Source organism: Pyrus communis, chromosome 17, assembly GCF_041283825.1.
Source record: "Pyrus communis isolate YQ-2024b chromosome 17, ASM4128382v1, whole genome shotgun sequence".
NCBI classification, from domain to species: Eukaryota; Viridiplantae; Streptophyta; class Magnoliopsida; order Rosales; family Rosaceae; genus Pyrus; species Pyrus communis.
The window spans coordinates 1,395,046-1,415,572 of record NC_142581.1 but is presented as its reverse complement, the minus strand read 5'-3'; the positions used below and the strand labels follow the sequence as shown (position 1 = coordinate 1,415,572).

Genomic DNA, 20,527 nt, shown 5'->3' with positions numbered 1-20,527 from the left:
TAGGAACAAAGATCAACCACGAGATTGACTATACAGAAACACTAATAGTTTGCCAGCAAGCACCGGATAATCAAAACTGACTAGCAATGACGGTTAAAGACAAGCAGTCTCATGTTCGTAAAGCAAACACGAAATCACACATACAATCAACAAATTCTAAATCAAAATAGGAATTGAGTCATTGACTATTGCCAAACTTAGAACATCCCGAAGATGTACACATATCTTAAGATATCAATCGTTTTATTTTCAAGTCATACCTAAATCCAGCAAGCAAACACATAATCACACAACCAATCAAACACCCGTAAATCGAAACGAATTCGAAATGCAGGTAAAAGATGGAGTCAACAAAATCGATTTCATTCTCTGTTTGCATGAACAACAAAGACGATCTAAAATTAAGCAATAAAGTTTAGTACCATATCTCAAAAATAAAGTAGCAGATTTTATAAGATAACGAAAACTCGGAAAAACGATCAGAATTATCAAATCGGTTTAATAAACCTAAGCGGTGAGCACGACGGCGCCACCAGCCTCCTTGATCTTCTTCTCGGCAGTCTTTGAAATCAGCTTGGCCTTCACCACCAATGGATGTGACGGCAACACGCCCTTCCCCAACACCTTGAAGTACCCGAACTGAGTGACGTCGAGCAACGGCGCCTCGCTTCCTCCCTTGGAGGCGGCGGCCTTGTCCTTCACCTCCTGGGGTACAAGCGACCACAGCTTGTCGAGGTTGACGATCGGGCAATGGAACTTGTTGCGCAGCCTGTGGAAGTACCTCATACCGACTTTACCGAAATACCCTGGATGGTACTTGTCGAAAAGGATCCGGTGGTGGTGCATACCTCCGGCGTTACCGCGACCGCCGGGGTGCTTGCGGTGCTTGCCGATACGCCCGTGGCCGGCGCTGACGTGGCCGCGCTTCTTGCGGTTCTTCTTGAACCTCGTCGTCATCGTTGTCCGCCTAGGGTTTTTGGAGAGCGGCCGCTAAGGAGTGAAATGGAGGGGCTTTGGGAGCTAGGGTTTTTTTAATGGAAGAATAAATAGGGAAGAAAGGAGGAAATGGATTGTCGAACGAGGGGAAACGCTGCGTTTTGAGTATGGGCCGTTGCTTATTCCAAGTGAGGCCCAACTTACGTTCTCACGTGTTTTGAAGTATTGGCACCACGGTCACTACCTCCTGCCTGCCTCTCCCCTCTCCGGAACTCAATCTCTATCTCAACAGCAAACGGAGCAGAGGACTTCAGCAGGGATTCCGAGTGGACCAGCACAGCTGATCAGAGCTCAGGTGAAGACGGGTTTGTCTATGTCGCGTTTAGTTCTTTGATTATTGCTTGATGCGGTGCGTTTTGATTCCCTGCCTGCAAAGTGCAAACCCCATGAATATCATAAACTTGCTTTGATCAATTGCTTGTTTCCTCCTTAATTTATTTATATTTGAGTTAATAAAGTTTAAATTTTTCAAGTGAGAATTTCATAATTTGTTTATTTGTCAATGCTTAAGATACGTTACGGCATGATCGGAGTCACATTCTCCCTTGTTGCACCCGGCTTCGAAATCCTCTTCCTGCAGTTTAGATTCCGCTGTACAGATTAATTTAAAGTAGAATATCGTTTGTATAAAATAAAACACATTGCTACATAGTTTGTATCAGAAAATGACAACTTTGAGATTGAATTGTTGAAATTAGACACAATTTATCATGTGTTCAACCAATGTTCATGTTTTTTCTGTTGCAGATATCTGAGATTTTAATACCAAGAATATATTTACGGAATCCGTATTTTTCACTGAGAGTGCTGATGCTGTGGTTTCCTCTAGGAACTCAAAGTTTTTAGCTTTTCTTTGTATGACTTGAGGGATATGCAGGTGATATATCACTTTGATTGCAAAATCTGAGAAAAAAATATTTTGTTTGTGTGTAATAGATTTGTAAATTTTGGAATTGGGATAGCTGATTAGCTGCTGTATTCCATTCCAGTTTCCATGGACGTGTTCCAGTCGAAACCTTTGCACTCTCAGTCCCCCTTATCTCCATCACGGAAAGCTCTTCCCAATCTCATCATTAAATACAAAACAAATTTCAATTTCCAACCTCAAAAACTTATCGCGGGCACACAGGTTCTGCAGGCCAAAGAACAAATTTGGTGTTTCGGAGGTGGTTGAAAAGTGGGTTGGGGTTTCCTGGTCTGCATTTCCAGGAGGTAGTTGTAGCTGGTGGAGTTTAAACGAGCATGAGGAAGAGCGAAGCTGCACAGCCGCGGAGCCGGTTACACTGCTGCACGCTCTTTGTCGAATGTGGGATTTGGTGGAGACTCGTAGCTCAGGATGGGTTATCTTCATTGCATTTAGCTCTTTGATTATCGCTGCAGTGCGTTTCAATTCTTTCCTTATATTGAATGTGTTTATGTTTCTATTGTTTAAGTGAGGATTTCATATTTGGGATATGTGTCTTGTTTACGATACATTACTGCATAGTTTGTATCAGCAAGATATCAACTTTGACATTGAGATTTGACCATCATTTTGCAATGTTTTTCTGCTGCAGCTTTCTGAAATCTCAATGCCAAGTATATTGACAGAATCCATATTTGCTGCTCAGAGTGGCGATGCTGTTGTTTTCTATAGGAACTCAAAGCTTTTGGCTTTTTTGTGTATCACTTCAGGGATCTGCAGGTCAGTCCTTATATTTCTCTGTGATTGCAAAACCTGAAAACAATATCTCTTTTCTTGTTAGTGCTAGAGTTGGAATTCAGATGCCTGATTATTTACTATATTTCATTTAAATTTCAGCGGCCTGCGAAGTGGTTGTTTTGGAATTGCCAATATTATTTTGGTGCGTCATTCCCTCGTTCCTTCTCCATTTGCAAGAATGGTTATATTTTTTCGTCTAATCTTTATTGTACACCGTCTGCTGCTTGAATCATGATACTGCAGGTGAAGCGCCTCAGGGAAACTCTATACTGCGCTCTTCTTTCCCAGGTTTGTGTTCCATTTAGCAGTTGGTGTTATCTTTCATGTACGATATTGACGCACTTGATCCTCGTTTTTATTCGATATGGTACTCTATTTTGCTGTTATCTTTGATGTAGGATATATCCTTTTTCGACAGAGAAGCAGTTGGTGATTTGACGAGCAGACTCGGGGCTGATTGTCAACGATTATCGCTTGTTATTGCGAATGATATTCATTTAATATTACGCAATGTTCTTCAGGTTGTGACTCCTACCCTCCTTCCCCTTCCTCAATGTGTGCACTTGATTTCGATATCTAGTTAAGTTGCAGGTTTCTCTAAATATTCAGGGGACAGGTGCACTGATCAATTTGCTGATGTTATCTTGGCCTCTCGCAGTATCTGCATTGTTTATATGCTGTGTATTATCTCTGATTTTTCTTCGTTATGGCCGGTAAGCTCTTGTACCGTCAGTCTACTTGATATATGATTGATTGGATTTTTTGAAGCTATATATTTGATTTTTTTTTTTTTTTAATATTTGATAACTACATATAGGTACCAAAAGAAAGCTGCAAAGTTAGTCCAAGACTTCACTGCTGATGCCAATGAAGTACATAGGCAGACTATTGATCCAAATTGCTCCGAAATTTGTTGGCAATCTTCCTATATTGATCGTTTTCCTATTTGAATGTAGGCTGCGCAAGAAACACTTTCCCTAATGAGAACTGTCCGGGTTTATGGAACTGAAAAGAAGGAGTTTGGAAGGCAATTTTACTATTATTTTCCTGTCACTCATCTTTCTTTTTACTGTTGTTGTTCTAATAAACATAAGGAACTATGAAATTCGGACACCCAAAGCGTGCATTTCTTTGTGTTATTAGGTTCGAGCAATGGCTAGACAAGGTAGCGTTTATAAACATTCGAGAGAGCGTGGCTTATGGACTCTGGAGTGTGAGTTTCAGTACTCTTTATCGTGCGACGCAGGTTTGTCCTCTTTTCTGGTTAACTAAATCCCAAGGTTTTGGGTCTTAAGTTAACTAAAGGGAACTGTTATTAGCACTCCCAAAATATCATTCTACACTCCTCATAAGTGTATTTTTCTTTCTAATTATAGTAAGTTTAGAGTGCAAAATGAGATTTTTGGCGTGCCAATAACAATTCCCTAACTAAATTGTACTTTGCATGCTGCGATTAAACGAAAATCTGTTCTTTGACGCCATTTTCTCGAATCACATTTAACAGGTTATCGCAGTGGTGTTAGGAGGGATTTCAATCATGAGCGGTCGTGTATCAGCTGAGCAACTGACGAAGTACGTACTGTATTGCGAGTGGTTAATTTTCGCAACTTGGAGGGTCACGGATAACGTATCGTCGCTAATGCAGTCAGTTGGAGCAAGTGAAAAGGTTCTTCAGTTAATGGACTTGTTGCCCAGTGACCAAGTCTTATCGAAAGGTAGTAGTAGCACTCCATCTCATGAAGGGGAAGTATAACCTTTTTTTATCTCAGGTTTTGTATATGTCGTTTAAAGTCAGTTTTGGCATCTCTTTTTCATCGGTTTCATGCTTCCGGATATCACAGTTGCTCTTAGAGATATGAACTTATCTGGAATCGCCTATATCTTCAAATGATTTCATATAACCCCGTTTCAAATGTCCCACTGTGTACAGGTGTGGAGTTGCAGAGGGTAACGGGACATATTCAGTTCGTAAATGTTTCTTTTCGCTATCCTGCAAGAGCAAAAGTATGTCTTTTTTCGGCCTAAATAATCCGATTCATCTCCCATTGTGCTACAAATGTTCATCAGATAACTATTGACATCTCTCGAAAATTTTAACAGGTCCCCGTACTAGAGAACATAAATCTTTCCATTCAAGCACATGAAGTCGTCGCAATTGTAAGACATACCTTTGCTCTTTCGTTATGATCCCTCCTATAGGGCAGGCAACTTTAAGGACTGACTTGCATCTGATGCCAAGGTTGGTCCGAGTGGTAGCGGAAAGAGTACGTTGGTCAATCTTTTGCTGCGTCTCTATGAACCAATTGCCGGTCAGGTAAGCTTCTTCTTCCGGCAGGTTTCATCCATCGCTCGAAGTACATTCTGTTTCGTAGTATATTTTCTGTCATGGACTGTCATCACATTTTTCTGAAGCTAATTTGATCTGCAGATTTACATCGACGATTTTCCGCTCAGAGAGTTGGATATCAGGTGGCTGAGAGGGAAGATTGGATTTGTTCCACAGGTTAGCATACACAAACTGCAAGATTTACTTAAGCTAACTAGAATCGTAATCTAAGTTTTCGTCTCAGACAGGAACCTCATCTTTTTCGTATGAGCATCAAGTCGAACATAATGTACGGATGCTCTAGAGAAATCGAAGACGAAGATATAGAACTGGCTGCAAAGCAGGCCTATGCTCATGAATTCATCTCCTCTCTCCCTGACGGCTACGAAACCATCGTTGATGATGGTTTGCTCAGCGGGGGTCAAAAGCAGCGAATTGCTATCGCCCGAGCGATTCTCAGAGACCCGGCCATACTGATCCTTGACGAAGCCACCAGCGCTCTAGATTCTGAAACTGAACATTATGTCAAGGCAAGTCCTTTTATCCCCATGCAAGTCCTGAAGCTGGCTCAGTGTTCCTCATGTTCTTTCATCTGCAGGGGATTCTTCATGCAATGAGGAATGACATTAAAGCAAAACGAACTGTCGTTGTCATAGCACACAGGTAACTTACAACCAATGTTTTAAATTGCGAAGGCGAAGCCAAGTCGTTTCATAATTATATATATAATTCTTCAAGCACATTAATCAACAATCAAATATCTAGAGTCGAAATCAAACATTTGAAGTTTTTGTTTTGGGTTTGGGCAATTTTTTTTTTTTTTAAAAGGCCCAAGCTGAACGCCTCAAGCGCGTCTCAACCATGTCTAGGCGAGTTTAAGCCTACTCCTGGACAAAAGGCGTTTCCATCATCACCCCACCTTCAAAACCGCCTAGACACGCCTCAAGGATTTTTTTTAAAACACTGCTTACAACAACTACATAATCTGCATGGGAAATGATTTTCGCACGCTATGCTCACCTCTCTTTATATCTACTCTCTTTTGATTTATTCAAAAGAAGAAAGGAAGGCATGCAGAAGGAGAAAATGGACGTGCGGAAACCATTTCCCCGTCCACGTTCTTCTCTTTTGTTTTCGAGAGATCTTCCGCAATACACTGAGTGTTCTTTCGCAGGCTTTCAACCATAGATGCTGCTGACAGGATCGTTGTGATGGACGGCGGAAGAATCACCGAGGTCGGGTGTCATTTTTTCATCTAATTGTGGATTAAAAACAAAATTATTCATCAATTTATAAGTTGTGTAATGGTAAAAATGCAGATGGGAAAGCACACAGAGCTCCTCAAGATGGATGGATTATATGCAAACTTGGTTAAAGCTCGAACAGACGCCTTGGCTTGACTCGTCAATCCGATATTCTAAGCTACTGTAATTACCTTAATATCGAACTCAAAGTAAAAGGCGGCACACTGTCCTCGCCAACTAACGCGTTGCCACTGTCAATTATTTGCTAAATTTCCCATTTCAAAAAGGAAAAGATAGAAGTAGTACATTTTTTCTTGTTGAAATTCTTGCCATCACAAGAAAATAAAAACTAAAAACGAAATAATTATTAAACGAACCTGGACGAGACTCGCTAGAGTCGCTCAAGGGCTTCAGTGTTGAATCCGGGCTGGGGAACTTGTTGGTGAGGAAGGCCTTTTGGTTCTCCATGCTTTTCTTCGTTCCCCGTCTTCCTGTTGCTCGTCTCTTCGTCGGCTACGCCTTTAATTTCCTTGGCTACCTTAACCTTGCTTTCAGCTTCCGACCTCTGCGTAGCTTTCTTCTTCTTCTGCTCGTCCATGGAAGGAGTACTAGTAACTCGCATGTAAAGGCGAAAACTGGAAAGATATTTACGAGTACACTAAAGAATGAAGTATGCATATTAAAGCCATCAAGGGGTGCTACACGTGGATTAAGCGAGGAGGTTTTCTTGCGCCACGTGTTCCCATAGTCGTCGTGTTTTGCACATTGAGTATATCTGCAATTATGACACGAAAGTAATAAGTTTTAAGTCAACATGTTAATTTCCGATCATTGTCACATTAGCTGTTAAGAGATAATATATTGTTTGTTAAATTTAAAATTTACACATGATAATTTTTTGCATGATTCGTTAATCTGGCACGAAATAACATGATCTATTAATGAACCGAGTCGTTATCGGCCCATCTTTTAAAAACACGTTAAAGATAACATGCTTGACATGATTCGATCCATTAAAAAGCGAAAACAATACAAACATAACAACACACGACCATTTGCCAAGCCTATGTGTAGCGTGGAGGGTTTTGAAATCAAGTAACTCAAACACAAACGTATTGCTTCAAAATCATTTCCAAATCTTTGACTATTTAATTTTAAAAGTAAATTGTAGTAATAGTCCCTTAACTTTAATCAAATTAGAGCAATAGTCACTCAACTAAAAATCCATTACCATTAGTCCCTCAACTCATCAAAACGTGTAGATATGATCTTTTTCATCAATTTCGTCAAAATTTTAACAAAATGAGTTATGTTGGAATGACCATTGCTACAATTAGTTTAAAGTTGATGAACCATTTCTTCAATTGGGTTAAAATTAAGAGATAATTTCTCCAAATGGATTAAAGTTGATAAACCTCGGTGCGCATCCACACTCCCTCCAAAAATAGGACAAGAATTTTTTGTCCTCCCACTTCTGGTGCCCTCCCGTGCCCTCTTGTTTTGTGTGGTTACAGTTAAATCATGTTAACATTTTATATTACTATTTATTTTGTCTTATTATTCTTATAAAAAAATAATATAAAATATTGACGTGATTTAATCGTGATCATACAAAACAGAAGGCAGGAGGGCATCAAAAGTGAAAGGGTAAACATTCCTTGTCCCCAAAAATAAACAGACATCTCGACATCCTTCCCATATATAAACCACTAACCTGACAGTTCTTAGCGTCACCACCAATCCCTCGTCGCCACGTCTCCCACCACCTGAATCAAGTACTTTTCCCTCACTCTTTTCCACTACACTAACCCCCAAAAACCCTAAACCCTTCGATTCTCCATTTTTCTACGGTCCATGATTGCTCACCTCGAATACAAGCTCCGATGCTCAAGCTCCGACTCTGGCGATCTCTCTGGTGAGTTTCACTTTTATGCGAAGCTCTCTGAAGCTGAAACTTGGAGCTTTCAGATGGATTCAGTGCGGCGGATGAACATGTTGAGATACACTGTTCTGCTCGGTTTGTCTCTTCTTCTGGTGGCGGGCCAAACGGCGTCGCATTTGGGCTCCGGTCCGCACATTGCAGACGTCAACATTCTGCTGCCTCCCAGAATGACTCATCCGGTCGAGTATCGGCTCCAGGGGAGCGATGGTTGCTTCAAATGGTAAGCCACTCTGCGTATCTATATGTGTGTGTGTATATATATATGTATGTATGTATGTATTTGTTTATGCGTACTTACAGTATATGAATTCGTCATTTTTCAAGCTTGTTTGTGCTAAATTGATGTTTCTGGTAATATATATATATATATATATATATATATATATATATATATATATATATGTGTGTGTGTGTGTGTGTGTGTGTGTATATAAATGTTGAAATTTATGAAAAATGGTTGCAGGTCATGGGATCACCACGACGTTCTGTCTGTTCTGCCGGAATATAACTCAACTAGTCACTGCTCGACGAGTGCACTATTGAGATCAATTGCTCCGTTTAGTGGCCGGAAGGAAACTGCTGTTTATGCTGCTGATGTAAATACTGGAGTTGTGATTCGCTGCAAAGTTTTTATTGACAAGCTTTCTAGGATTCAGATATTTCATAATTCTGTTAAACTTGACTTGGATGGGCTTGCCACGCTTCGAGTTCGTGCCTTTGACAGCGAAGGTATGTTTTGAAATGCTAATTATCGCGAGATATTTGGGGCTTACCATTTGTTCTATCTTTAGTTTAATTGCGCTGGTTCTTAAATTTTAAGAGATTTGCCGATATGCATTGCAGAAAATGTGTTTTCGTCACTGGTGGGATTGCAATTTATGTGGCAGCTGGAAACCAATGAACTGCCTCACCACCTTGCTCATGTTCCTCTAAAGGATTCTCCCCTGAGTGACTGTGGTGGGTTGTGTGGAGACCTAGATATCCAAATAAGCCTTGAAGATAATGTATGTGTATACTTCAATTGGGTGTGATTGAGCAATATCAGCAGGTTACTGCATTTTCGATTTGTTTCTAACCTTTTTATTTTTCAAATGTATGGTGTGCAGGGTGTATTTTCCGATCTGTACGTTGTAAAGGGAATCGAAATTGGGCATGAGATTGTTTCTGTAAATTTGCTTGAGCCACGATTCCAGCACATGACTGACAGAATTGCTCTTACTGTAGCAGAAGCCATGTCACTTGATCCTCCCTCACCTGTTTTTGTCCTCGTTGGTGCAGCTGTTCAGTATAGTCTAAAAATTATCCGTGGGAACAAAGCTCAAGGTTTTTACTCCCTCTTTATGCGTGTGCTCTAAAGTAGCAATCTTATTTTCTATTGTTGTATGTTGTCTACTTTCTTGATTCTGCCACCCGGAAATATGGATTGCATTACAGGAAACTTGCTTTTATTTTATAGACTTGTGATTGCATAAAAGTGTGGCAACCTTCATCGGTGAGGTAAATCTAATTGATGGATGCTTGTTTTGGAGCTTGTTGGAAGCTTCTTTTGTGAATAGATACTCAAAACTGTAAATTGCTAGTATGGTTGGTTCTGGGAGCTTCCAGAAATAAAATAAAACTAGTGCTAAAGCTCAACCTTAGAGTTCAAAGAGAACCATTGTGAAAAATTGCACTATTTGATCTAAGCTACCTTTCTTCATTGGACCTTTGCAGTGGTAACTTTGCCGTCTCCACATCATCGATGGTCTGTTTCAAACTCTTCTGTTGCTCATGTGGACTCTATGATGGGCTTGGCTAATGCGTTTAGCTTAGGAATTACAAACACCATAGTTGAAGATACAAGGGTTGCTGGCCACATACAAGTGTCATCACTTAATGTTGTTCTGCCAGATTCTTTATCTTTATACATGGTACCTTTGTCTACTTCTGGCGATCTTGTTGAGGGAATTGAAGCAATTCCATCCATGACACGTTGGTATGGTGTTTCTGGCCGTCAGTACCTCATTCAAATGAAGGTTTTCTCACAAGGTCCAGATGCACAAGAAATCTATCTTACAGAGGTAACCCATGCATTCTTCCAGTATCTTCTTTGAACATTGATCTATCCAGTTAATTTGCATTTTTGACCTTTCCATTTTTGTTTTCCTTTCCACAATGTGAATTATAATTGTCTTATCCAAGGTAGTGCTTGTCGTATCGATTGTTTCTCTCTGTTGAATAATGTTCTAGCATTCTATGTTTTCTTGTCCATTTATACTTTCTTTCAGATGTCCTTCGTTCTCATTTGATGCAAACGTTTGTCTTGTTTTATATTATAGCTTTGATTTATTCTGATATGGTAGCTTGTTATGTTTTTGGCTACCTTCCGCTCTGAAGTTCCATCCCTGAATTGCAGAGTGATGATTTAAAGTTGTCCAGTGACCAGTCTGACTACTGGAGACTTTCTCCTGTATCAAACAATATTGCAATCAAACATGGCTGGCAGAATTCTATGATCCTGAAGGCAACTTCACAGGGACAGGGTAAATTGGCAGCTTCTTTGACTTACTTTAGTGCATTAAATGAGAAGAAGGAGGTAATGACTTGATCTTAATTGCCATTTTCCTAGTTCCTGATCGGTTTATTATGCTGTTAAGTTTTGTTCTATTCGCTTTTTCCATTTTTCAAAATTTTATTTTGCTTAAATGCATTCATTTCCCCCTTGCAGGTTCTCAAGGTCATGCAAGAAGTCGTGGTTTGTGATCAAGTCCAGTTTACTTTGGATAAAAGTGGTGCATCTCCAACCATTCTCCTTCCGTGGGCCCCTTCTGTTTATCAGGAGGTGGAGCTAAAGGCTACAGGAGGTTGGTAGCTTTTTAGATAATTGTTTTATCATTTGACTCTAAGGTTAGGTTTCTGAACACCATCAAATTATACAGGTTGTGCTAAAGCATCCAGTGACTACAAATGGTTCTCTTCAGACATGAGTATCGTGTCTGTATCTGCTTCTGGGGTTGTCCAGGCTAAGAAGCCTGGTAAAGCTACCATTAAAGTGCTATCCATTTTTGATTCATTTAATTATGATGAGGTACAGGGTATTCAATATGTTGTGATTCTTTTCTCGTCTTCATATAACTGAATGCCTACTGACCTGCTTCATACTTATTATATCTTGTGCTTAATTGGAATCTTTTAAACTTATGTACTCTGCACACCGTACATTTGAACCTCAAGATTTTACATCCAAACCCTCAGATGCTATACACTGTTTACATAGAAATTTATCTCTCTCTCTCTCTCTCTCTCTCTCTCTCTCTCTCTCACAAGCCTATTGTCTGTACTAGTTTTTATAGTATTTAGTCTGCTGTGATAGGTTGCCATTGAAGTCTCTGTTCCAGCATCTATGGTCATGCTCCGGAACTTCCCTGTTGAGACTGTTGTAGGAACACATCTTCAAGCTGCTGTAACAATGAAAGCATCAAATGGTAATGACATATGAATTATGATATACCAGAAGTGTAGGGTACTTAATTTCTGTCAGTGGTGTTTGACCTTTTAAACTTTGATTTTTTTTTAATTTGCAGGTGCCTACTTTTATAGATGTGATGCATTCAGTTCCTTCATAAAGTGGAAAGCAGGGAGTGAGTCTTTCATTATTGTCAATGCAACAGTTGAGGCACCTACTTTAGACATTTTAGGGAATGCTGAGTTCTATGCATCAAGTTCTGGTCCCGCATGTTCACGGGCATATTTGTATGCCTCGGCTTCTGGTCGGGCAACCCTTCATGCTACATTATCAAAAGAATATCACAACTTGGATAGCTCTTTTAGTGGGCCCATTGTTTTAAAAGCATCTTCACTTATTGCGGCATATTCACCGCTTAGCATTCGTCAGGCAGGTGATGGAAACCATTTTGGTGGATACTTTTTTGATTTGGCTCAAACAGAAACTGATAGGCAGCTGGTAAATTTGGACAAAATATACCTTGTCCCTGGAACGCATCTGGATGTTATGCTTCTTGGTGGACCTGAAAAGTGGAACAATGGTATTGACTTTGTTGAAACTATGGATATCTTAAATGAAGGACATGGTCATATTGACAATGGGGCTTCTGTGCAATGGTTATCTGATAGCTATAAGAGTCTGTACAGAGTTTCATGTCAAATGCTGGGAACCTATGTAAATTTCTTCTCTTTATCTTTCAGATGCTTTCTAAATTCTAATATAATTATCTTTGTGAAATATTATTAATATAATATCTCTCTATCTTGCAATGACTCAGAAAATTGTTTTCAAACGTGGTAATCTGGTGGGGGATGGCCATCCTCTACCTGCAGTAGCAGAAGCTCTGCTGTATCTTACGTGTAGCATTCCTACCTCAATTGTTCTGCTAGCTGATGAACATGGTATAAATGATTTCCTTGCGTTAAAACTACAAGTAGTTAAAATTTACTTTCAGTGATATTGAGATCCACATTTGAAGTTATTGGTGAATGACCACTCTGCAGTAAATGAACGTGAAGTTATACGGACTGCAATTCAGGCTGATCGCAGTTCTGGGAAAATCCGTGTCACCCCTGTTACTGTGGCAAATGGGCGCACCATTAGATTAGCTGCTGTTGGTATTAGTAACTCTGGAGAAGCATTTGCAAACTCATCTTCTCTTTCCTTAAGGTGGGAACTTATCAATTGTGGCGAGATGGCTAGTTGGGATGATGCTGATGATTTAGAGAGGTTGGAGCACAGTTGGGAGAGGTTATTGAGCTTGAAAAATGAGTCAGGCCTGGTACTGCCTAGAATTTCATTGTCCTTCGTTTTATGGTATCTTGTTAATTATGCTTTTTGACTCTCAAAATTTTGTTCTGGAGCTTTAACTCATCAAGTGAAGCCTCATCAACTGAATTGTTTCTAGACTCATGATGTTAAAGTCTCAAAATTCCTCCATTTTGGATATTAGGGTTTCTTTTCAGTTCTAGAACACTTCATAGTATAGCAATGCTATATGAGCTAACACGTTGTATCCTTTGCGTCTTAGTGTATAGTTCGTGCTACTGTCATTGGTTTCAGAGATAACATGGGTGCTCATAAGTCTGTTCCACTGCTTGAGGATTCAGATAATGTTCTTACAGATGCAATTCGTCTACAGGTATATCATGTTTGGATGTGATGAATATTTAAAGTTTTGCTACTGCAGGTATATGGTGTTTGGTGTTTGGATGGGATGACTTTATATTCAGGGTTTATGGTCCTTTTTTTCTTTTTGAACTTGCTACTAAAATTTCTTAAATGCATGCTATGTATATTGGTCTTTTTAATTTTCTAAAACTGTAAAATCTCATGTTTAGATTTGTTAAAACTGTGCAGCTTGTTTCTACATTAATTGTCAGCCCAGAGTTCAATCTGGTGTATTTCAATCCCAATGCTAAGGTAGGCCCTGAACTCCTCATCAATACTCTATCTCGCATTTTATAAATTTTTGTGTGCTTACTTTTGGGCATATAAACTACAAAATGCATTTATTATCATCTTTCAGTTAAACCTGTCAATTACTGGTGGGAGCTGTTTCTTGGAAGCTACTGTGAATAATTCTCGAGTACTGGAAGTCGTTCAACCCCCAACAGGTTTACAGTGCTCACAACTGATCCTGTCTCCTAAAGCTATGGGGACGGCACTTGTGACAGTTTATGATATTGGACTTGCTCCTCCCCTTGCGGCTTCTGCTGTGGTAATTTCTTTCTTCTGCTGAAGTGCCAATTGTTTGATTTCGGTGATTAACTTTTGAGAGAAACAAATTTAGTTTCAGTTTGGGTGATCTTTCAAGGAGTGTAGATGCACGATAAATTTCCTCGACTAATATGTTCTATGAAATGGAACTGTTGATTCAATGTATAATGGATCCTAACTTGTGATTCTAAGAGAATGGTACGACATGTACCTCGTCTTTGGGTACTTCAAAACTGCACATACGTGAAATATAAACTTAATCAGATTCTTGAAACTTGAAATTGTGCCATCAAACTCTTAGTGCCCATTGTTTCATTTTCTTTTCTCATTTGTTATGCCTTTTTTCTGGTCACAAGCCTTCATCTTTCATGTTAAATATTGCTTGCTTTTGTAGGCTAGTTTCTCATGAAGGTGTGTGTATTATTTAGGTACAAGTTGTAGACATTGACTGGATAAAGATTGTGTCACCAGAGGAAATAAGCCTTATGGTATGTTTTCCCATTGTAACTATTTTTCTGGTTCTCTGGTTTTTTATTTTTTTATTTTTGTTACACTGCAGAGCTACTGGGCAATTAAAAGAATTCAATGTGCATCCATTATGGATCTTACCGTATCCTGCTTTGACAATTTCAGGAAGGGAACTCGCAGACTATTGATTTGATGGCTGGGATTAGTGATGGGAGGACTTTCGATGCTTATCAGGTTTGAATTGACCTGATTTATTAGGCTTCTCTGTTGCGTGTTGACAAGTGACCTGTGGTGAACACATCTATGGTCTATCTATGGTCTAGATGTTTAATTGTGTAGATCTTGACCTCTTTGGCTTCTTGTCTGTGTGTAAGAGCACATGGTGCAAGCCATATTCTTGCTTTATATCTTGCATGCAAGAGGCTTGATGATTTGGAACCTATTGTGCAGTTTGCCTACATGAATATTCATGTGCATGTTGAGGATCATATTATTGAGGTGTTAGACATTAATGATATCTCAAGCCCAGGTGGTGGATTTGTTAATATCCCGAAATTTAAGATTTTGGCTACACATCTTGGGATCACCACTTTCTTTGTAAGTTCACCGTTCGCCTTATACCTATGTGTTACCATCTTTAATTTTCTTCACATTGTCAAATCATTTGTTGCATTTATGAATGTTGAAAGTTTTCTAAAAGTACTTGAAATTAGGTGAGTGCTGTACAACAATCTGGACATGAAATTTTGAGTCAACCAATAATGGTGGAAGTCTATGCACCACCTGTAATCTACCCTCAAGAAATTTTCCTTGTACCTGGAGCATCTTATGTGGTATGTTTCCAATATGAATCTGACCTTGTTATTTTACCCTTTTCGGCATTTTTTTTAAACAATGAGTTGGTGTAGTTGCTATCTTTTAGCTGTCCGCAACCACTGGGGATGAAGGTGGATTTTGGTTATGCTAATTTTTTTTAATTGTATGTCATTTTTAAAGACTTAGCCAACCCCACTTAGTGGGAAAAGGCTTTGTTGTTGTTGTTGTTGTTGTTGTATGTCATTTTTAAAAACTACTGAGGAGGAAAGTATTTTTGAAATGTACTAATATTCTTTTTGCTTTTAGGCACACACACAAACACACTATTGTTCACTGCCGATTTCATGTTTAATTTCTGTAATGACAAGTTAATTCTTTATGCTTAGCTTACCGTGAAAGGAGGACCAACAGTTGGTGTAAATGTTGAATATATGAGTCTGGATGATGAAATAGTGACAATGCATAGATCTTTTGGACGGCTGTCTGCTTTGTCACCTGGAAACACTGTAAGATAAATAGCTGATTCAAGTTCACTGTATTCTTTTTAGCTATTCGCATATGTTAATTATATGATTTTACCTTTTCAATTATAATAAGAAAAGGGTGTGATGTCTAATACTTTGAAGCAGCATTGCTGGGAATGCAAAAAGTTTTCCTAATCAAATGCATTTTTTATGCATGACCAGACTATTCGTGCCACATTCTTCAGAAATGGAGATATTGTGATTTGTGAAGCATATGGCAGTGTTAAAGTTGGAGTTCCTTCTTCGGTGACACTGAATGCACAAAGTGATCTGCTTGGTGTTGGCCATGAGATGCCAATATATCCTTTATTTTCTGAGGTAAAATTTACAAAATGAAGGGTTATGCTTGAACTCTTATCAGATACTTACTTGTGCATATCATCAGGGTGATTTGTTTTCCATTTATGAGCTCTGCCAAAACTACCGGTGGACTATAGAAGATGAAAAGGTATTCTTTCATATTCTTGCTACACGTAAATCATTCCATGACACATATATTATGTCATCAAATTACAAAGAGTGTCTGTTTTTGTTGTGTAGGTTTTGAGCTTTTATTTAGAGCACTTCACTGGTGAGAAGTATGGTTCTCAGTTCGAACTTTCAGAAAAGATTCAATTCCCTAGCCATATGAGTGAGGAAGAGCTTGGTTTTATCAAAGTCATATCTGGAAGGTATACATTGTTTTCTATTTCCGTCGTTATAACCCATATATGCTTTTGCCATTTTCATTTACAAAAAATACCTGTGGCTTCTTCTTAGTAGCATTTGTCTTTCAATTTTCAGATTTGCAGGGAGAACAAATGTTGCAGTCTCGTTCTCATGTGAATTTATATCTTCTGGTTCCAAATCATGGAGAAGAGTTTACAATGCATCTCTATCAATATCGGTGGTGCCTGATCTCCCTCTTGCTCTTGGAGTCCCAATAACCTGGGTTCTTCCTCCTCATTATACTACAACAAGTATTTTACCTTCATCTTCAGAATTGCATGGCCAAAGGGATAGTCAGAGTCATAAAGGAATTATTATCTATTCCTTATTAAAAAATCTCCCTGAAAAGAATGAAGGTGTGCAAAAGGATGCTATTTCCATCGACGGAGACAGAATAAAGACATCAGAGAGTAACAATCTTGCATGCATTCAGGCAAAAGATCGTATGACGGGTAGAATTGAGATTGCTGCTTGCATCAAAGTTGCTGAGGTATGAATATAATCTCTGCTGATTGAAAACTAAATATAAGGTAGCAGGTTTATTTCAAATACTACTCACAGACAAGAAAAAGGTTTAACATCTAAGAGAAAAACATATTACATATTTTGGTCAGGTGTCTCAAATAAGAATTACGAACAAGGAGTTACCATTTCACGGGATCAATCTTGCTGTTGGTGCTGAAATTTCTCTTCCAGTAGTCTACCTTGATGTGATAGGTATCAATGATTCAGTTATTTAATCAATATTGGTACTTGATAAGTTTCAAATTTATTCTAAAAGTCTTGTGTTTTTTCTTGGACTAGGAAACCCTTTCTATGAAGCACACGGTGCCGTTCTCTTTGATGTTGCAACCAACTCTCCTGATGTTGTGTCCATAAACAACAGCAGCAACACGCATGTTGGCGGTGGAAATATCCATCTCAAGGTTTGCTTCACTCAAATAATTCCATGCAAGAAGCTGTGTTAAGGATTTCTTCTGTTTGTCTTTCAAAAAGGAAATAGAGTATTCAACAAGCAACATGCATTTGTATAGACAAGATCTAGACTAGTGAAAGGACAGCAGAATATTTTAGTATTCATTTGATTTTCCTGAGCCGTAGACTGACTCTTGTTTTCTAATTTCTGGTTGAAGGCGATGCGACATGGTAGAGCTCTTGTGCGAATATCCATCCATCGTATGCCTCAGAAGTCGGACTATATCCTGGTAGAGCTCTTGTGATATTTGTTTTTGTTAAACTGCTGTGTGCTTGTTTAAGATCAACTGAACACTTGATTTCTTCAGATATCAGTGGGTGCTCATATACATCCTCAAAACCCAGTTCTTCGAACAGGAAGCCATCTTAACTTCAGTATAGAAGGTAAGTTATGGTAAAAATTTACTTTGAAATCCATTTACTATATATCGTGTAGGCAAGTTTCCCCCTCCCGCTCACCACCATGTTACAATTTTTACCTTGGTGGATAGGCTTAAATGATGAAATTTCTGGCCGTTGGGGAACTGCAAATGGAAGTGTCATATCTGTATCCCCATTGTCTGGGGTGGCTGAAGTAGTTGGGGAAGGTACAACTCAAGGTAAACAACAATTTTACGTTTTGTTGAATCTACCATTCTAGACAAAATTTTGTAAATTTATCCTATCCCTGTAATTTTTTGTGAATAATATATGATGACACAAGATTTCATTCGTGGTTTCATTTTTGTGAACAGTATATTTTGAAGCTTCAAGTTTGAAGTTGCGAACAACAGTTATAGTGCCAACAGAGGACATTATTTCTGTGGATGCTCCAACTGAGACACTAACAAATGTTCCCTTCCCAACTAAAGGATATAACTTCTATGTGAAGATCAGGTTTGTAACCATGAATGCTCTATATGCATTATTTGGTTGTTACATTATGCTTTCCGGGACAGAAGAACACAAGTAATAATTCTGTAGGAGAAGACTAATGTTTTGTTTTTTCCCATTTGATTCCAAACCCAAAGCAGTACTGACAACAAGTTTAAGGCGCTTGGAAACACTAAGGAACTCCAGTATGACTGTAGAGTTGACCCGCCTTTTGTTGGGTACAACTCTTTTGCTCTAGCCTCACTCGTTCATAAATATGCTGAATAATCATTTTTGTGTGGTAATATTCCTTTTCTCTTCATGAACTAAAGGTATGCAAAACCATGGTTAGATCTTGATACCGGTAGCTCATACTGCCGCTTTTTTCCTTACTCACCGGAGCATCTGGTTCGTTTGGTACCCAAGTCAAAGGATATGAAATCAGATATATCTGTTTCCATCAATGCTTCACTGAGAGAAGCAGATCATGTTTCCGGATCTGCTTCTGCTCTTTTTGTTGGAGGGTTTTCCATTTTAGAGATGGGCAAGGTAGCGACATATCTCGCAGCATGTATTTCGTATTCTTCTGAAACATTGTCGTATGGTGCACCTATAAGTTTTTATACTGTGACTCCCCTTGAACGAGATCATAATGTTAATAGTATTTGATGTGGCTGTTTCTTGAAATGTTTCAGGATTCAATGCAGTTGAAGCTGACCCCAGACTCTAACAAGACTACTATTACAATCCTGGGAAACACAGGTAAGACCTAAGAAGACGGCGCTTTGACCATCTCTCTCTCCCCTCTTGCTCTGGACTCTGACATCATCGGTTGATTTCTTCTAATTGTAGATGTTGAAATCTATTGGCATGAGCGGGATTCTTTACTCATTACTCTCATCCATAAAGAAGGTTCTGGGATCGGTGGGCATGCAAAATATGAGGTGAGTACTGGTAAAATTTGTCCTTTAGGTTGGTGAGTGAAGGTTTGAATTTGAAAATGTTTAAAAGTAACATATAAGCGTTTCCTTGGTTCCATATCGTATTTCCTTAACTGAGTCCATCCGATTGACACAACAGTTTGATTTCATTTTCGTATATTGAATTTTGATATCTTTCACGGATTATGCAACTTGTCCATTTCAGGTCAGAATGCTAGGATCCAAGAGATTCAAAGATACAATTTTCATTACACTTCCAGCCAGTGGTGAGTCTTTTTTATCCCAAATCTTCATATTACACTCCAGAAGAAATTTTACAAAAAGTAATTGAAGCAGAGAAGGTGAATCTTTAGGTACTCTCGAACGAGATTCTATAAAATTTTATATCGTGTATGCAGGTCAGAGTGTGGAAATTGATGTCAGCGGCGACCCTGGAGATAAAACGGCATCTGAAACTATCATCAATCATACACTTTGGGCAACGGTGCTTGGATGTCTTGCTCTATCGGGTTTGACAGTTGCTTTCACCATATGTTATTCGGCGAATAGACTGGATAGATCTCAAACATCCATTAACGCTCCAGCCACTCCAAGCACTGCAGGCCCAGCCACACCCGAACGTACTAGCAGCCCAGCTGCTGGGAGCGAACAGTCTCCTCGAACACCTCAGCCGTTCATAGATTACGTTAGAAGAACAATAGATGAAACTCCATACTACAGGCGAGAGCCGCGGAGGAGAGTTAATCCACAGAATACGTTCTAGTTTCTTGGACCGTCGTTTGGAGGTTAGATAGGGGACTCTCACTCGGAAAGATGTACCATGTAACGATGTAAATTCAAGTCCTTCTGTGACTCTGTTGAGAGCCAAACAAGGCGTTTCTTGACCAAATTTTGGTGTATGTCACGTACATTGGTTCAGTTAGTGTATTTATACGATGTATTTCTACGGATTAAGTAATCGATTAAGATTTTGAAGCCTAAGATTATGCTGTGATGTTCTTTTGTTCATGCCAAAAGTAGGTGAGTGCATAGGAATTTTCTGTTTGACGAAGATATCCAAACGTTTTCCACTACGTTTTTCACATTTTTTCTAACGCAACTCTTATACTTTTCCTCGCGACCAACTCGTTTCACTTTGTTACAACTTACAACTTGAGTGATTAAGAGTATTTATTTTCCACAGTCTGAAACTTCAAATCTACTTTTTCAATACTACTTGTGTGAAAAAAAGTCGTACACGACCAAAGTTTTACCTTCTTTTTTTTTAAAATAAATATCATTTTATATCGAAATAACAAATCTTTATACCAAACATGTATCTCATACTCC

General features: G+C 39.0%; 3 protein-coding genes across 5 annotated transcripts; 2 read left to right on the top strand and 1 right to left on the bottom strand.

The window, feature by feature from the left end:
• Window positions 1–342: 342 nt before the first annotated feature.
• On the bottom strand, window positions 343–1,034 carry LOC137749492 (large ribosomal subunit protein uL15x). Its single transcript, XM_068489591.2, has one exon. It carries the CDS (start codon window positions 955–957, stop codon window positions 508–510), a length of 450 nt encoding a protein of 149 aa, XP_068345692.2. The 5' UTR covers window positions 958–1,034; the 3' UTR covers window positions 343–507.
• A 117-nt stretch (window positions 1,035–1,151) lies between these two features.
• Window positions 1,152–6,591, top strand: LOC137749490 (ABC transporter B family member 26, chloroplastic). 2 transcript variants are annotated; one of them, XM_068489589.2, is made up of 20 exons: window positions 1,152–1,291; window positions 1,744–1,873; window positions 1,986–2,375; window positions 2,553–2,680; window positions 2,798–2,840; window positions 2,942–2,986; window positions 3,097–3,219; window positions 3,308–3,411; window positions 3,516–3,570; window positions 3,655–3,725; window positions 3,842–3,944; window positions 4,203–4,413; window positions 4,629–4,702; window positions 4,799–4,855; window positions 4,938–5,012; window positions 5,127–5,201; window positions 5,273–5,554; window positions 5,623–5,687; window positions 6,199–6,259; window positions 6,344–6,591. In XM_068489589.2, exons 2-20 carry the CDS (start codon window positions 1,868–1,870, stop codon window positions 6,422–6,424), a joined length of 2,049 nt encoding a protein of 682 aa, XP_068345690.2. In that variant the 5' UTR covers window positions 1,152–1,291; window positions 1,744–1,867; the 3' UTR covers window positions 6,425–6,591. The 2 variants fall into 2 exon arrangements, with proteins under 2 accessions (XP_068345690.2, XP_088545420.1); XM_088689294.1 differs by having other exon boundaries at window positions 1,164–1,291; window positions 1,986–2,312.
• Window positions 6,592–8,005: 1,414 nt separating this feature from the next.
• Window positions 8,006–20,179, top strand: EMB3012 (embryo defective 3012). 2 transcript variants are annotated; one of them, XM_068446624.2, is made up of 36 exons: window positions 8,006–8,430; window positions 8,674–8,939; window positions 9,054–9,214; window positions 9,317–9,533; window positions 9,924–10,270; window positions 10,606–10,785; window positions 10,918–11,053; window positions 11,129–11,277; window positions 11,563–11,674; window positions 11,774–12,369; window positions 12,473–12,596; window positions 12,699–12,976; window positions 13,226–13,336; window positions 13,555–13,617; window positions 13,724–13,915; window positions 14,343–14,402; window positions 14,548–14,616; window positions 14,833–14,979; window positions 15,096–15,215; window positions 15,585–15,704; window positions 15,885–16,040; window positions 16,108–16,170; window positions 16,263–16,393; window positions 16,506–16,920; window positions 17,045–17,147; window positions 17,235–17,356; window positions 17,564–17,635; window positions 17,714–17,789; window positions 17,897–18,004; window positions 18,140–18,281; window positions 18,419–18,496; window positions 18,590–18,806; window positions 18,953–19,019; window positions 19,110–19,201; window positions 19,404–19,464; window positions 19,597–20,179. In XM_068446624.2, exons 1-36 carry the CDS (start codon window positions 8,123–8,125, stop codon window positions 19,959–19,961), a joined length of 6,024 nt encoding a protein of 2,007 aa, XP_068302725.2. In that variant the 5' UTR covers window positions 8,006–8,122; the 3' UTR covers window positions 19,962–20,179. The 2 variants fall into 2 exon arrangements, with proteins under 2 accessions (XP_068302725.2, XP_088545020.1); XM_088688894.1 differs by having other exon boundaries at window positions 18,416–18,496.
• Window positions 20,180–20,527: the final 348 nt, after the last annotated feature.

Excerpts from the sequence above, each read along its gene's own strand:
- EMB3012 (XM_088688894.1), top strand. The coding sequence starts at position 8,123 with ATGATTGCTCACCTCGAATACAAGCTCCGATGCTCAAGCTCCGACTCT. Across the intron at positions 9,534-9,923 it reads CCGTGGGAACAAAGCTCAAG|TGGTAACTTTGCCGTCTCCA; the intron begins GTTTTTACTCCC and ends GGACCTTTGCAG. Across the intron at positions 17,148-17,234 it reads AGTCTACCTTGATGTGATAG|GAAACCCTTTCTATGAAGCA; the intron begins GTATCAATGATT and ends TTCTTGGACTAG.
- LOC137749490 (XM_068489589.2), top strand. Across the intron at positions 3,220-3,307 it reads TATTACGCAATGTTCTTCAG|GGGACAGGTGCACTGATCAA; the intron begins GTTGTGACTCCT and ends CTAAATATTCAG. Across the intron at positions 5,013-5,126 it reads ATGAACCAATTGCCGGTCAG|ATTTACATCGACGATTTTCC; the intron begins GTAAGCTTCTTC and ends TTTGATCTGCAG.
- LOC137749492 (XM_068489591.2), bottom strand. The coding sequence starts at position 957 with ATGACGACGAGGTTCAAGAAGAACCGCAAGAAGCGCGGCCACGTCAGC.